At 45.8% G+C, this 16,433-nt stretch overlaps 1 protein-coding gene across 3 annotated transcripts in view; it reads left to right on the forward strand.

Annotated features, from left to right (window-relative positions):
* APTX (aprataxin) overlaps positions 1 to 16,433 on the forward strand; it is a 127,943-nt gene that overhangs the window by 5,966 nt on the left and 105,544 nt on the right. The window contains exon 2 of one of the 3 annotated variants that reach the window (XM_073545295.1): positions 12,695 to 12,753. The exons of the other annotated variants lie outside the window; for them this stretch is intronic. Within the exon in view, the coding sequence (XP_073401396.1) occupies positions 12,695 to 12,753 (59 nt within the window). The remainder of the gene's footprint in view (positions 1 to 12,694; positions 12,754 to 16,433) is intronic. 3 annotated transcript variants of the gene reach the window in all.

Genomic DNA, 16,433 nt, shown 5'->3' on the forward strand with positions numbered 1-16,433 from the left:
CTGCTCTCCTATTTCCCCCCTTGCTGGAGGTAGATCTGAGTGTCGTCTGCATACAGGTGGTACTGGAAGCTATGGGACTTTGAGTTGTCCTAGGCCAAGAGTATAGATGGAAAAAAGTAGGGGCCCCAGGACAGAGCCTTGGGGGACTCCAGCAGACAGAGAGAGGGCGGGATGAGGAGGTAGTGTGGGAGTGGGAAACGCTGAATGTGCGGTCAGAAAGGTATGAGGTAATCCAGGACAGGGCAAGGTCTTTGATGCCAAGGGAAGAAAAAATCTGTAGCAGTAGGCAGTGGTCGACTGTGTTAAAGGCAGAGCACAGGTTGAGAAGGAGGAGGATGGAAAACTGTCTGTTAGCTTTGGCTGTGAGTAAGTCATTAGTAATTTTGGTCAGGGCAGTTTCAGTGGAGTGGTGGGGACGGAAGCCAGATTGGAGGATGTCAAGGAGGGAGTTAGATGAGAGGTGGAAGGAAAGTTGAGCATGGACATGCTGTTCAAGGAGTTTGGAAGCAAACAGAGCAGTGATATGGGGCGATAGCTGGGCATAGCAGTTGGGTCAAGGTTTGATTTTTTTTTGTTGAGGATGGGTGTGATGGTGGCATGTTTGAAGGCAGAGGGGAAGGTACCAGAAGATAGGGATAGGTTGAAGAGATGGGTTAAGGCTGGAATGATCATGTTAGTGAGGTTGGGGAGCAGGTGGGAAGGGATGGGGGTCAAGTGCACAGGTGGTGAGGTGTGATTTGGAAATGAGATGAGTAAGCTCTCCTTCAGTGATGTTGGAGAGGGAGGTTATTAGGGAAGGGCAGAGGTCTGGTATGTGGAGTGGTTGGGGTGGTGGGACAGTAAGGCTAAGTTCACACGTAGCGGAAATTACCGCGAGAGTTCCGGAATTCCATTCCGCGGGAAAATCGCATTTTAAATTCCTGCGATTTTCCCGCGGAAAAACTAGCATTTTGCAAGCGTAATTAGCTTGCAAAATGCTAGCGTTTTCCAAGCGATCTGTAGCATCGCTTGGAGAACTGATTGACAGGTTGGTCACACTCGTCAAACATAGTGTTTGACAAGTGTGACCAACTTTTTACTACTGAGGCCGCCTATGCAGCATCAGTAGTAAAAGATAAAATGTAAAAAATAATAAAAAAAAAAAATAAAAATGGTGGTGTTCTTACCTTCCGACGTCCCGCGCAGCCTTCCCGCCTCTCTCCACGCTCTCTTTCCCAGTAATCCTTTGCGAAAATGCCCGCGATGATGTACAGTATGTTCTCGAGGGATCGCGACGTCTCGCGGTAATTCGCGATGACCACGAGACTTCGCGATCCCGCGAGAACGGACGTCATCGCGGGCATTTTCGCAAAGGATTACTGGTAACGGGAGCGTGGAGAGAGGCGGGAAGGCTGCGCGGGACGTCGGAAGGTGAGAATAACAATATTTTTTATTTTAAATTTTATTTTTTACAGGGATATGGTACCCAAAGCCCGGAGGACAGTCTCCTCTCCTCCGGACCGTGGGTACCATCCGCAATTGTTCTGCTTACTTTTCGCATGGTGTGCACAGCCACATGCGGAAAGTAAGCAGAACAATGCATTCCTATGAGTGCGGGATCAGCACGCGGTAAAAACCGCAGCATTAGCACAGCATTGCGGAATCCCATAGGAATGCATGGTATGCTTATTTTTCGCGGCAAAATCGCGCGGTTAAAACCGCCGCGGAAACGCGAAAAAAACGCCACGTGTGAACTCAGCCTAAAGGTTTGCCTTGTGTGGTCGATCTTGTTTATGAAGTAGGTGGCAAAGTCCTCAGCAGAGATGACGGGAGTTGGAGGTGGCAGTGGTGGGCGGAGGAGAGAGTTAAATGTGCTGAACAGTTGTTTTGGGTTGTGGGATAATGAACAGGGCTGTGGAGTCGGAGTCGGTGCTCATTTTGGTGGAGTCGGAGTTGGAGTCGGTATAAAATGGACCGACTCCGACTCCTAAAATATATAATAAATTGGGTACAGTAATTCAATGCAGGATGTGCTGAATATTTTTTCATAGGAGTTTGGGAAAGTTATGATATGTCCTATAAATGGCTGTTATATTCCTGATCTAAGGCTACATTCACACACAGCGTTTTTCCTGTGTTTTTTGAGGATACGTTTTTCAGCTGCAAAAGTTGATCATCTTTTTAAAAAACTGCATCACCTGAAAGGTTTTTGAGCTCATAGATAATGTTTTCAATAGCAAAAGCAGATTAGAAATCTGCTCTATCTATCCATTTATCCATATCTGTCTATCCATATCGTATCTGTACCAAAAAGAATGAAAACCGGGTAGTACACCAATATATATTCTGTTCTATCTAAATATCTTGATTATTGGATCATAAAAATGATTAAATGTCTGATGTTCACATTGTACTACAATAAATTTTTCACTTAAATATAAGCAATATGTGTGGGAGTCGGAGTCGTGGAGTCGGAGTTGTAGTCGGAGTCGGTGTAAGGGAAATTGAGGAGTCGGAGTCGCAGGTTTGGCTTACCGACTCCACAGCCCTGATAATGAAGATACAAGGTTTGTGAAATAGGTCTGTTTAGCAGACGTGAGGGCTGATTTGAAGGCAAGTGTAGCTTGTTTGAAAGCAGTGAAGTCGTCTGGCAGGCGTGTTTTCTTCCAACGCCGCTCTGCGACCCTGAATGCTTGATGACGTTTTTTGGTGAGGTTGTTGTGCCAGGGTTGCCTATTGGTTTGTCGCACTTTGCCATGCATGAGAGGGGCGACTGAGTCTATGGCTGATGTGAGGGTGGTGTTGTAGATATCCTGTGTATAAAATAATCTATACATTCAGAATGTAACGTTACACCTAGAAAAGCAGAAGGCGGTTTCCAAACAGAAATCCCAACTACCAGGGTACAGGTAGACGCCAAGGACTACAACACAGAAAAAGAAAATAATAATAATCTTTATATAGCGCTAACATATTCTGCAGTGCTTTACAGTTTGCACACATTATCATCGCTGTCCCCGATGGGGCTCACAATTTAGAATTCCTATCAGTATGTCTTTAGAATGTGGGAGGAAACCGGAGAACTCTGAGGAAACCCACGCAAACACGGGGAGAACATACATGCAGATGTTGTCCTTGGTGGGATTTGAACCCAGGACCCCAGCGCGCTGCAGTGCTAACCACTGAGCCACCGTGTTTAAAAGGAGCTCTGTAATAACCCTAATGTGGCAGTGGGCAATTAATGTTCCCAAGGGACCACATATGAGACAGTGACTGTGGTGGAAGACCGAACCAATAGGCTGAAATTAATTTTGCTCAATATTAATATATTAACATTTCTCTAGCAACCTTCCACGACAGCATAGGAGGAGGATGTCTCCACGCCCTAATGGGGGACAGGAAGCACGAGAGGTTAAAAGGTCCCTCCCACCTCCCTCTCACCAGTGACTTTCCTGTCCCCCATGGGGCATGGAGAGGTCGGGTGTGCTGTGTGGCCGGCTGCTGCAGCATACCTGAGGAAAGAAAAAGCCGGGCAGTGGTGGTCGGTGGCGCTGCCTCCCCTCCTCCGAGCTGCTCCCGTCTCCTCCTGGATTCGGGACCGTTCCTGGCCCTCCCGCGCTCCCCTATGGGGAGTAAAGCGGGCCAGTGATCCCTGACCGGAGGCCTCCTGTAGCTCTCCGGTCTCTCTTCCTCCCCCTGTGTGCAGTGCGACACCCAGAAGTGACGTCACACGCGCGGGTCACTTCCGGGGTATGTGGAGGTCGCGTTGTCATGGCGGCCCCCATGCTGTTGCCGGCGCGTGGAGCTCGCCAGCGCTTGCTGTGCCTGCTCCGGGACCCAGGGAGGAGGAGGGGGAAAACGAATACCGCGCTGAGGGCAGGGTTAATCTGTTATTAACCCGCCGGAAGACGCCGACAGGTAAGATGAGAATCCCCTGTTAGCATGGACGGGTCTTCCTGCCCTGCGTCTGCAGAGCCCAGCGCTGCCCCAGCCACAGTAAGTTTCCGGGGATGGGTCCTAGTGGTGCGGTCTCTGGGTATAGGTCCTCAAAATACTTCTCCCCCTTGTTTCATAGGGAGAAAAGTCTGCCCATAAGAGCACCAATACATCCAGCAAGTCGGCTAAATGTGCCATATGCAGCACGAAACGTCCCTCAAATTGCAAGAAACGACCTGGAAACCATCTGCAGAGACTTTGAAGACTTAGGCAAGAAAGTGAAAGAACTGGGAGCGCAGGTGGTCTTCTCTTCCATCCTCCCAGTGGATGGCCATGGAACAAGGAGGTGGAATAAGATTCTGCAGGTGAACAACTGGCTACGTCGATGGTGCCGTCAGCAACGATTTGGATTTCTGGATCACGGAGTGAACTACTTATACGATGGACTACTTGCTAGAGATGGGGTGCACCTTACGAAGACTGGAAAGCATGTATTTGGAAGTCGCCTTGCTACACTTGTAAGGAGAGCTTTAAACTAGAACAACATGGGAAGGGAAGCAAAAGACCAGAAAAAGCCATACACCTGACAAATGCTATTGAGAACTCTGCTATTAGAAGTGGAAAGGAAGAACAAAGACGAAAGAATCTAATTAATAAAAATATTGGAGAAAGAGAAACCAATCACAAACTAAAATGTTTCTATACTAATGCACAAAGCATGGGCAACAAACAAGGAGAATTGGAACTACTAACACAGGAAAAGAAATATGATGTCATTGGAATCACTGAAACTTGGTGGGACAATACACATGATTGGAATACAAAACTAGAAGGATACAACTTATTTGCAAGAAACAGACTTGATAAACGAGGAGGGGGTGTCGCATTGTATGTTAGAAACGCGTATATCTGCACAGAGATTGAAGCTTCAGAGACTGGGAGTTCTGTGGAAACTGTTTGGGTAAGAATACAAGGACAGAACAATGGAAAGGACACCATTGTAGGCATTTACTACAGGCCGCCTGTGCAAGCTGAAGATATGGATGAACTCTTTATGCATCAAATGGCCAAGTTCTCCAAAAAATATGACATAGTTGTCATGGGAGATTTCAACTATCCAGACATTTGTTGGGAATCTCTCTCAGGCAAAACTAACAGGTCAAGGAAATTCTTATCCTCTCTTGCTGACAACTTTATCTTCCAAAAGGTAAGGGAGAAAACAAGGGGAACTGCTACCTTGGATCTAATCCTTATAAACAGGGAGGAAATGGTTGAGGAGGTAAAAGTGGCTGGGACCCTAGGAGGTAGCGACCATGCTATTTTAGAATTTTGGATAACTAGAGGCGGAAGACCTGTGAAGACTCAGACGTCAAGGTTAGATTTCAGAAAGGCAGATTTTAAGGGATTCAGAAAGAGAATTGGAGGGATCCAATGGCTGGATATCCTTAAAGACAAAAATGTCCAGGAAGGATGGGAAATCTTGAAAAATGAAATTCTCAAAGCACAGTTGTTAACAATTCCGAAAAGAGGGAAGAATAGGAAGCAGTTAAGGAAACCAGGATGGATGAACACAGAACTTAAGCACATGCTAAAAAGGAAGAAAAAAATGTTTATAAAATGGAAAGAGGGAGGCATATCTAAAGAAGAATATAATGCTGTCTGCAGAACCTGCAGGGCACAAATCAGATTAGCTAAAGCTGAAAATGAATTGAGGCTTGCAAGAGATGTCAAAAGCAATAATAAAGGATTTTGGGGATATGTCAAAAGTAAAAGAAAAGTCAAAGATGCTATAGGATTTTTACAGGATGAAAATGATGAAATGGTAAGACAGGATGTTGAGAAGGCTGAACTTTTAAATTCCTATTTTGCATCTGTTTTCTCTCAGAAAGGAAATGTAACATCAACTGTTATTCACTGTCCTATTAAGGGAATAGAAGAATCCAGGATATCTATAAACAGAAAGATAGTGAGGAAACACTTAGCTAGCCTAAATGAATTCAAGTCTCCAGGTCCAGATGAATTACACCCCAGAGTACTGAAGGAGATAGCAGAAGAAATTTTTGAACCCCTCTCTATAATCTTTGAAAATTCTTGGAGAACAGGAGAAGTGCCAGAAGACTGGAGAAGAGCAAATGTTGTTCCTATCTTCAAAAAGGGGAAGAAGGTGGACCCAGGTAACTATAGGCCGGTGAGTCTGACTTCTATACCAGGAAAGATCTTTGAACAAATTATTAAACAACATGTATGTCAATACCTGGATAAGAATGAAGTGATTAAACAGAGTCAGCATGGGTTTGTAACTAATAAGTCATGTCAGACTAACTTAATTTCCTTCTATGACGGTATCACTGATTGGGTGGATCAAGGAAATGCTGTAGATATAGTATATCTTGACTTCAGCAAAGCATTTGACAAAGTCTCTCATACAATCCTTATTGAAAAAATGATTAAGTATGGAATGGACAAGGCAACTGTTAGGTGGATTCATAACTGGCTTAGTGATCGGACCCAAAGAGTGGTCGTAAATGGCTGCACATCCAGTTGGAAGAATGTCTCAAGTGGGGTACCACAGGGCTCTGTCCTGGGCCCTGTATTGTTCAACATCTTTATCAACGATTTAGATGAAGGAATTGAGGGTAAACTGATTAAATTTGCTGATGACACAAAGCTAGGAGGGATAGCTAATACTAGAGAAGAGAGAGAGAGGATTCAAAAAGATTTAAATAAACTGGAGAAGTGGGCAGCAACTAACAGAATGGTTTTTAACAGGGAGAAATGCAAAGTACTACATCTGGGCAATAAAAATGGAAAAAGCATATATAGAATGGGAGGAATAGGGCTAAGTGACAGCACATGTGAAAAAGACTTGGGTATACTAATAGATCACAGACTGAATATGAGTCAACAGTGTGATGCAGCAGCAAAAAAGGCAAATGCAATTCTAGGATGTATTAACAGAAGCATACAGTCTAGATCACGTGAAGTCATTATTTCCCTCTACTCCTCTTTGGTCAGACCTCATCTGGAATATTGTGTCCAGTTTTGGGCACCACATTTTAAAAAAGACATCAACAAACTGGAGCAAGTTCAGAAAAGAGCGACCAGAATGGTGACCGGTCTGCAAACCCTGTCTTATGAAGAAAGGTTGCAGGATTTGGGAATGTTTAGTTTGCAAAAGAGAAGACTGAGAGGAGACTTAATAGCTGTCTACAAATATCTAAAGGGCTGTCACATTGTAGAAGGATCAACTTTATTCTCATTTGCACAAGGAAAGACTAGAAGCAATGGGATGAAACTGAATGGGAGGAGACACAGATTAGATATTAGAAAAAACTTTTTGACAGTTAGAGTGATCAATGAGTGGAACAGGCTGCCACGAGAAGTGGTGAGTTCTCCTTCAATGGAAGTCTTCAAACAGAGGCTGGACAGACATCTGACTGGGATGATTTAGCGAATCCTGCTTTGAGCAGGGGGTTGGACCAGATGGCCCAGGAGGTCCCTTCCAACTCTACAATTCTATGATTCTATGATTAAAAAGCTATGCCAAGCTTGCACAGATAAGGTGGTTAGGGCTGAGCACCCGTCATTAATCGACGAGATCCGCAGCTTGGTTACCCACCAGGTTCAAACCTCTTTAGCTGCCCTGCCCCCCCCTCCACCACCTCCACTCCCCCCGATTGTGGGCTCACCACCCCCAAAAAGGCGGAAAATTCAAATAGAGGATTCAGAGTCTGAATCAGAGGGATCATACAAATCGGGATCCGAGAATTGGGAACAACTGGGAACCTCTGGGTCAGCAGACACTAGAAGGTACCTCCTCTCCACAGAATATGTGGAGGAGCTGGTCAGTGCAGTACGTGCCACTATGGGCCTAGAGGACGAACCTGTCACGCAGACAGCACAGGATAGCATGTTTGGTGGATACAAGGGGCCTAAACGAACAGGCTTTCAAGTCCACAGGAGTGTAGCAGATATGATTTCCCAGGAATGGGAGTATCCAGAAAAACGCTACTCGGCCCCCTCAGAAATCCGACATAGATTTCCCCTGGAGGGAGAGGAGTTTAAATGGGACATCCCGAAGGTTGACGTCCAGATGGCAAGAGTGGTAAAAAAGACGGTTCTGCCGTTTGATGATGCATCCCAGCTTAGAGATCCGATGGACCGTAAAGCAGAAAGCCTCCTAAGGAAGGCCTGGGAAACCTCTGCCTTTACCTTAAAGTCAGAAATCGCGTCCACTTGTGTCTCTAGGTCCCTCTTCCAATGGATTGAGGAGCTAGAGAGCCATATTTCTCGTGGTACCTCGAGAAGTGACCTCCTTAACTCCCTCCCTATCTTGCAGAGAGCTACGGGTTTCCTGGCAGATGCATCAATGGAGATGATCTGTGCCTCTGCCAGGGCTATGGTCCAGTCAAATTCCGCCAGGCGAGCCCTCTGGCTTAAAACATGGAGCGGGGATGTTACTTCCAAAGTTAAACTCTGCTCTTTACCCTTCAAAGGCGAACATGTCTTCGGCCCTGCCTTAGATGAAATTTTAGGAAAGGCCACAGATAAAAAGAAGGTGCTTCCAGAGCAGAGGACCTCCAGAAAGCGACTTTTTCGAGCCCCCCAGAGTCAGTCATCCCAACCGCGAGGAAAGGGAAAGACTGGAAGATGGAGCTACGCTAAAGGGAGAGGCAGGAACATCCTGGTCCCCCAGCAGCAGCAGCAACCACCACAAGAAAAACAATGACTCGACCCCGGTCGGGGGGAGGCTTTCGAGGTTTTTTTCCTGCCTGGCAGTTGATCTCCAACAGCCCCTGGGTCCTCAGTGTGATCAGAGAGGGCCTACTGCTAGAGCTCGAATCCCCCCCCCCCGCGGGGTATAAGAGTTACCTCCCTACCACCTCACGAGTCCCCAGCACTAAAATCCGGCATTCGGCTTCTTCTACACTCAAATGCCATCTCTCAGGTCCCTGTGGAGGAGCAAGGAAGGGGGCATTATTCCAGATTGTTTCTAGTGAAAAAGCCCACAGGGGAGGCAAGGATAATAATAAATCTGAAGGGCCTCAACCGACACATTGCATACCGCAAATTCAAAATGGAGTCAGTAAAGACCGCCATTCCTCTGATAGGGCCATCTTCATGGCAACTATAGATCTGAAGGATGCTTATTTCCACATCCCCATACATCCTTCCCACAGGAAGTATCTAAGGTTTGCGATCCGTTAGGGTCCGGAAGTCAAGCACTTTCAATACAATGTGCTTCCCTTTGGAATATCCTCTGCCCCTTGAGTGTTTTCCAAAATTATGACAGAGGCCGTGTCCTACATCAGAAGCCGGGGAATATGTATTGTACCTTACCTGGATGACCTACTGGTAATAAGGTCATCCTACCAGGCCCTGGAAGACCAGGTAGCCCAGACTCTAGACATTCTCCAATCATTGGGGTGGATCCCGAATATAAAGAAGTCGCAAATCCAACCCTCTCAGGAGATAAAATTTTTAGGAATCCTACTAGATTCAAAGAATCAAATGTCCTTCCTCCCGGAGGAACATCAGACGTCTATAATGTCAAGAGTCTCAGATTTCAGAGGACAGAGATCCCCCCGACCCTCAGGGCAGCCATGTCCATACTAGGGTTAATGGCCTCCTGCATCCAGTCGGTGCCTTGGGCGCAGGCCCACTCCAGAACACTCCAGTCTCATATCTTAAGAAACTGGAACAGGGATCACACCTGCCTGAACAAAAGGGTCCAGACCCCGGGAACAGTGAAAGCTTCACTAGCATGGTGGATGGACCGCAAAAACCTGTGCAGGGGAGTCAACTGGTCCCAGATCCCCCCTGGTTACAGTAACAACAGACGCCAGCAAAAAAGGTTGGGGAGCTGTAGTGTCTCGTCAGCCCTTCCAAGTGTTATGGAGCCAGAAAATGAGTGCAAGATCCTCAAACTTCAGGGAGCTGAAAGCAGTGGAGGAAGCTCTCCTGGCAGCAAGACACCTGGTCCAAGACCAACATATCAGAGTCTACTCGGACAACATAACAACAGTCGCACATCTCAGGCACCAGGGTGGCACAAGATCCAGCAACCTGGAGGGCCTCTCAGGCCGAATATTTTGCTGGGCCGAAAGACACCTTCGTTCCCTGACAGCAGTCCACCTGAGGGGTACGGACAATCTTCAGGCAGATTTCCTGAGCAGAAAAAGCATCCAGCCTGGCGAGTTGGCCCTGAATGGAAGAGTCTTTCGAACACTAGTCAGCAGGTGGGGCCTCCTGGAGGTGGACCTACTAGCCTCAGGAGAGAATGCTCAAGTGAGAAACTACTTCTCCCTGAACCCCAGGGACAGATCCCTTGGGAGTGGACGCCTTCGCCCACAGGTGGAGTTTCCATCTGGCATATGCCTTCCCGCCAGTTCCAATCCTTGTTGCAACCCTGAGGAAAATCCGGGCGGATCACACCCCAACAATTCTAGTAGCTCCGCTATGGCAAAAGAGGAGCTGGTACTCTTTAATAACAGAACTACAGGTAGACGGGCCATTCATCCTACCCATAAAGGACAATCTTCTCTTACAGGGCCCTCTGCATCACCTGAACCTCAGGGGAATGAAGTTAGCGGCCTGGTTTCTGAAGCCCAGATCTTGAGGGCCAGGGGGCTGTCAGAGGCGGTAATTAAAACCCTCCAGAAATCTCGGAAGCCAGTCACCATTGCCATATATAATAAAATATGGAAGAGATTCTCCTCATGGTGACTGCCAGACCTGCCCGACCCAGACAACCCTAACATTTCCCGTATCCTAGATTTCTTACAGAGGGGGCTGGAACTAGGTCTAAAACCTAGCACATTAAAAGTACAAGTATCAGCATTAAGCTCTATGTTTGACTGTGACTTGGCTAACCACAGGTGGATAAAAAGATTCATGACCGGCTGCTAGGCTACATCCAAAAAAACTAGTCTCTGTCCCACCATGGGACTTGAATGTGGTGCTTACGGGACTCACTCAATCACCCTTTGAGCCTCTGTCATCCTGTACTTCTCAGCTCCTCACCTACAAATTAGCCTTTCTTATAGCAATAACCTCAGCAAGGCGAGTAGGAGAGCTCCAGGCTCTCTCAATCAAGGAACCCTACTTAACAGTTAGAGACGATTCCATAGTTCTCTCCCTTGATCCATCTTTCCTACCAAAGCTTGTGTCTGACTTTCATAGGTCTCAAATTATAAGGCTGAGTTCACACGTGGCGTTTTTTTCGCGTTTCCGTGGCGGTTTTAACCGCGCGATTTTGCCGCGAAAAAGCATCCCATGCATTCCTATGGGATTCCGCAATGCTGTACTAATGCTGCGGTTTTTACCGCTGCGGAATCGCTTCACGGTAAAAACCGCAGCATGCTCATTAATTTGCGGAATCGCGGCAATCCCGCACCCATAGGAATGCATTGTTCCACTTACTTCCCGCAAGTGGCTGTGCCCACCATGCGGAAAGTAAGCAGAACATTTGCGGATGGTACCCACGGTCCGGAGGAGAGGAGACTGTCCTCCGGGCTGTGGGTACCATATCCCTGTAAAAAATAGAATTTAAAAATAAAAAATATTGTTATTCTCACCCTCCGACGTCCCGCGCAGTCTTCCTGCTTCTCTTCACGCTCTCGTTCCCAGTAGTCCTTTGCGAAAATGCCCGCGATGGTGTCCGTTCTCGCGGGATCGCGAAGTCTCGCGGTCATTCACGCGACGTCATCGCGAATTACCGCGAGACGTCGCGATCCCGCGAGAACTGACGTCATCGCGGGCATTTTCGCAAAGGATTATTGGGAACGCCTGCGCGGGACGTCGGAGGGTAAGAATAACACTATTTTTTATTTTTTTTTTACATTCTCAGTAGTAAAAAGTTGGTCACACTTGTCAAACACTATGTTTGACGAGTGTGACCAACCTGTCAATCAGTTGTCCAAGCGATGCTACAGATCGTTTGGAGAACGCTAGCATTTTGCAAGCTAATTACGCTTGCAAAATGCTAGTTTTTCCGCGGGAAAATCGCGGGAATTTAAAATGCGATTTTCCCGCGGACTGGAATTCCGGAATTCTCGCGGTAATTTCCGCGAGAGTTCCGGTACGTGTGCACTTAGCCTTATTCTTCCTTCATTCTGTCAAAACCCAGCAAACCCCAAAGAGGAGGTGTTTCACACGCTGGACGTAAGACGAATAATTCACCACTACTTGGAGTATACCAAACCATATAGAATCGACCACAACCTATTTATCCATACCTCTGGTCTAAACAGAGGAAGAAGGTGGCAAGAAACACCATTGCCAATTGGATTAAAAAGGCTATCTCTGAAGCATACCTGGCGCAAAACATCACTCCCCCTATAGGGATCAAAGCGCATTCAACACGATCTACCTCCACTTCATGGGCTGAGAGGGCAGGCGCATCTTCAGAGCAGATTTGTAAGGCAGCAACCTGGTTCTCCTTACATACTTTCACTAAACACTATAGATTAGACCTTGTGTCCAACAGGGATTTAGTCTTTGGCCGAAAAGTTCTTCAGGCCGTTGTCCCCCCCCCCCCCCCCCCCAGTGCAGTATAGGTTGTTATGCCTCCTATGCTGTCGTAGAAGGTTGCTAGAGAAAATAGAATTAGACTTACCGGTAATTCGGTTTCTAGAAACCTTCCACGACACCACTATTTCCCTCCCTGCATTCTTGGACAAATGCTGAGAATCTTAAGGTAACCGGTGCTATGGTAATCAGTTATAAGTCACTGGTGGGAGGGACCTTTTAACCTCTCGTGCTTCCTGTCCCCCATTAGGGTGTGGAGACATCCTCCTCCTATGCTGTCGTGGAAGGTTTCTAGAAACCGAATTACCGGTAAGTCTAATTCTATTTTTATATTAATATTACCACTTATTATTGAGCATAATTAGGTATGCTGACACTCCCTATATGCAGTATGAGACCCCACATACTCTACTATAAACAGTACTAGCTGAAGAGCCAGGCGCTGCCCGGGCATAGTAACCAACTACGGTTAGTTATAACAAATTATAATGATTATATATATATATCTGTGTAGAGCCCCACACACTCCGCATAGCCACATTCACTATAATTTCCCACATCATCTCGTCAGCCAGAGCTACCGGACTACTACCCCTAATATCCCACATTGTCCCGTCAGCCAGTGCCACCAGACTACTACCCCTAATATCCCACATCATCCCGTCAAAGCTAACGGACTACTACCCCTAATATCCCACATCACCCCGTCAGCCAGAGCCACCGGACAATTACCACTAATATCCCACATCATCCCGTCACAGCCGCCGAACTACTACCCATAATATCCCACATCATCCCGTCTGCCAGAACCACCGGACTACTTCCACTAATATCCCGCATCATCCCGTCAGCCAGAGCCACTGGACTACTACCCCTAATATCCCACATCATCCAGTCAGCCAGAGCCACCGGACTATTACCCCTAATATCCCACATCATCCCGTCAGTCTGGGGTCAGAACCAGAGCGCTGAGTGGAACGGTCCTAACGTCCATACCGGAGATCCCTTTTAAGAGAGGCCTGGGGTCAGTACCAAAGCGCAGAGTGGATTTGCCCTCACTTCCATACCTGGAATCCCTTTAAGAGGGGCCTTGGGTCAGAACCATAGCGCTGAGTGGATTTGCCCCAACTTCTATACCGGGGATTCCTTTAAGAGAGCCTGGGATCAGAACCAGAGTGCTGAGTGGAACGGTCTTAACTTCCATACAGGAGATCCCTTTAAGAGAGCCTGGGGTCAGTACCAGAGAATTTGAAGGCAATTGCCCTGACTTCCATACCGGGGATCCCTTTAAGAAATGCCTGGGGTCAGTACCAAAGCGCAGTGTGGATTTGCCCTAACTTCCATACCAATGATCCCCTTAAGAGACCGTGGGGTCTCTCTCTCTCTCCCCTTTTCCAGAGTTCTGTTCCTTTAAATTTAATACACTGGCTGCTGCGACGGATCCGTCCAAAAACCGGATCCGGTGCATCAGTTTTTTGCAAATCTGCAACGGATCAGTTTTTTCACACTTTGACGGTTTGGTATGGAGGATGTGTGATGGGTATATAGGCACGGGAGGGGGGACTCATGTCTGTCATGTGCTCGCTGCTCCTTTCTGGGGGGGGGGGGCAGACAATGGTTGGGAGCTTATGTCCCCAGGGATGCTAGATTTCTCCCACCATGTCAGTGTCTGCTGAGGTGTTGTCAAGTGGGAAAACTTGCTCATAGCAACCAATCACAGCTCAGCTTCTTTTAACCAGCTCTGGTGAAATGAGAGATGCTTAGTGTTTGGTTGCAAGGAAAACTGTTGCTCATAGCAACCAATCACAGCTCAGCTTCTTTTGAACAGCTCTGATGAAATGAAAGATAAAAAGCTGGAAACTTTTTTTCTCTGAAATGAAAGATGCTTCGTGATTGGTTGGTGAAACACACATACATACATACATACATACATTCAGTTTTTATATATATATATATATATATATATATATATATATATATATATATATATATATATATATATATATATATATATATGAGCCACCTGTCAGGAACACCACACTGCACTTGCTCACTGAGCCAGTGCGTGTCCTAAGTTGAACAAACTATGCTCAAAAATACCTGTGGCGCAGGGCGGCAGCAGTGGAGATGCGTGCTTCAGGTAAACAGGACCTGAAGCACGTGATTGCTTGGGGCGGAGACAGGGTGGATTTGATTTAAATCACGATTTAAATCACTAGTCAGTAAGGCTTGATTTAAATCAGTGATTTAAATCAAAGTTTCTACCTAAACTAGTTCTTGCTACTTTAACATGCAAGTAGATGAAGATTTTTAGAATCACTTTTTATATTACTTTTTTCCCCCCAGTTTAATGGGTTAATCATTCATATTTGGACACCACTGTTCTGTTGTACTTAGGAAGGAGAAAAATAATCCTGACCTTAATAACAATTTAAATAGATTTATTCAACTGAAACAATAACAACATTACAGCATAAGTTATTTGCTTAAACAAACATCCATGTTTGTTAACTAATTTGGCTAAACAAAATATATATATATTTTAAGAAACTTAGACTGTCAGCCCAGCCGACACATGAAAAACTTAAATACTACTGTCCCTGCTGTCCTCTGTAGCTCACTTGTCGTCATCTTCATCATCATCTTCTTCTTTGTTCCTATTCATAATCTGGAAAAGAAAAACAAGCTTTCCTGCTTTATTGGGTCCCAACCGATTTCTCAATTTAGAATGAATGAGTCCAAAGGAATAGAATATTCTTTCAACGCCTGCAGAAGAAGCTACTGCTGTTAAAAGTAAAATCATTACTTGAACAGTCTCTAAATCCAAGCGCTTAAGTGACTTCCACCAGTTTACTGGTGTGACCTTCCTTAAAATATCTTCAGCAAACATATATTTCTTGAATGGTTCCCCCTTAGCTCTGAAGTTTATTATAGTTGGCATTAAAGATGGATGATTGCTGGATACCCATGTCATAGCTAACTCCTCTTCCTCAGCACTTAGGTTTTGACCCTGATATTGGATATTGACAATATTTGCCAAAAAATGAGCTGGAGTCAGTGCTTGTCCCATTCGTTTGTTTACTGCTTGTAATTTAATTCTGTCCATGTGTAGTTCTGTTTTTAAGTGTTCACTCAGTTCCTTCCAAATTTCAACAGCATCCGCAATAAAACAGCTATTTTTCTGTATTTTGTTTAAAGCTTGAGAGATGGGTTTCAGGAAGCTCAGCATATGTTCAACATTTCTCTTAAGCCCAATGTTGAGGATTTTGGCCGTGACAGTGCCATCTATTTTATCTCGATTTTCTTCACAAAGTGTCATCAGAATAGGCCAGTTTTTGATATACTGCTCAAAACAGTCCACCACAGAGTTCCATCTAACATCTTGTGGGAGCGTTAGCTTGGTTCCACCCATCCTTTTCAGAGCTGCTGCAGCAAAATGATTATTACGGAAGTATTTAGCAATTTCAACAACATTAGCCTTTATTTCTGGAACACTTAAGTCTTTGGCTAAGAGGTGCAGCAAATGAGCACTGCAACCATATGTTATTAGCAGCTTTGTATTCCCTCCCTGCTCTTCTAAATCTCTTCTCATCTTGGATACGTTTGCAGCATTGTCAGTGACCAAACTGCGTACTAGACATTTGAATTTTTGTTCACATGTCGTTATAGCTTTTACTGCCACTTCTTGTAAGTATTCTGCTGTGTGTGCATTTCCTGACGTATCAGTTGTTTGTGCAAGGAAGACTTTACCTTCTTCTGTTGTTATACAAGCACATACAATAGGATCATTGTGGACATTACTCCACCCATCAATACTTAGGTTAACAATTTTACCCTCCAGAGCTGTTGCACATTGCTCCATTTCTCTGTCATACACTTGATCCAGCAGTTTCCCTGCAACATCAGCTCTGCTGAGTGGACTGTATCCTGGTCTCAGTGACTGAACCATATTAATGAAATGTGGGTTCTCCGTCAGACGGAAAGAAGAG

This window comes from Dendrobates tinctorius, unplaced genomic scaffold, assembly GCF_039654945.1.
Source record: "Dendrobates tinctorius isolate UK_male_01 unplaced genomic scaffold, ASM3965494v1 ptg000011l, whole genome shotgun sequence".
Classification (NCBI taxonomy): domain Eukaryota; kingdom Metazoa; phylum Chordata; class Amphibia; order Anura; family Dendrobatidae; genus Dendrobates; species Dendrobates tinctorius.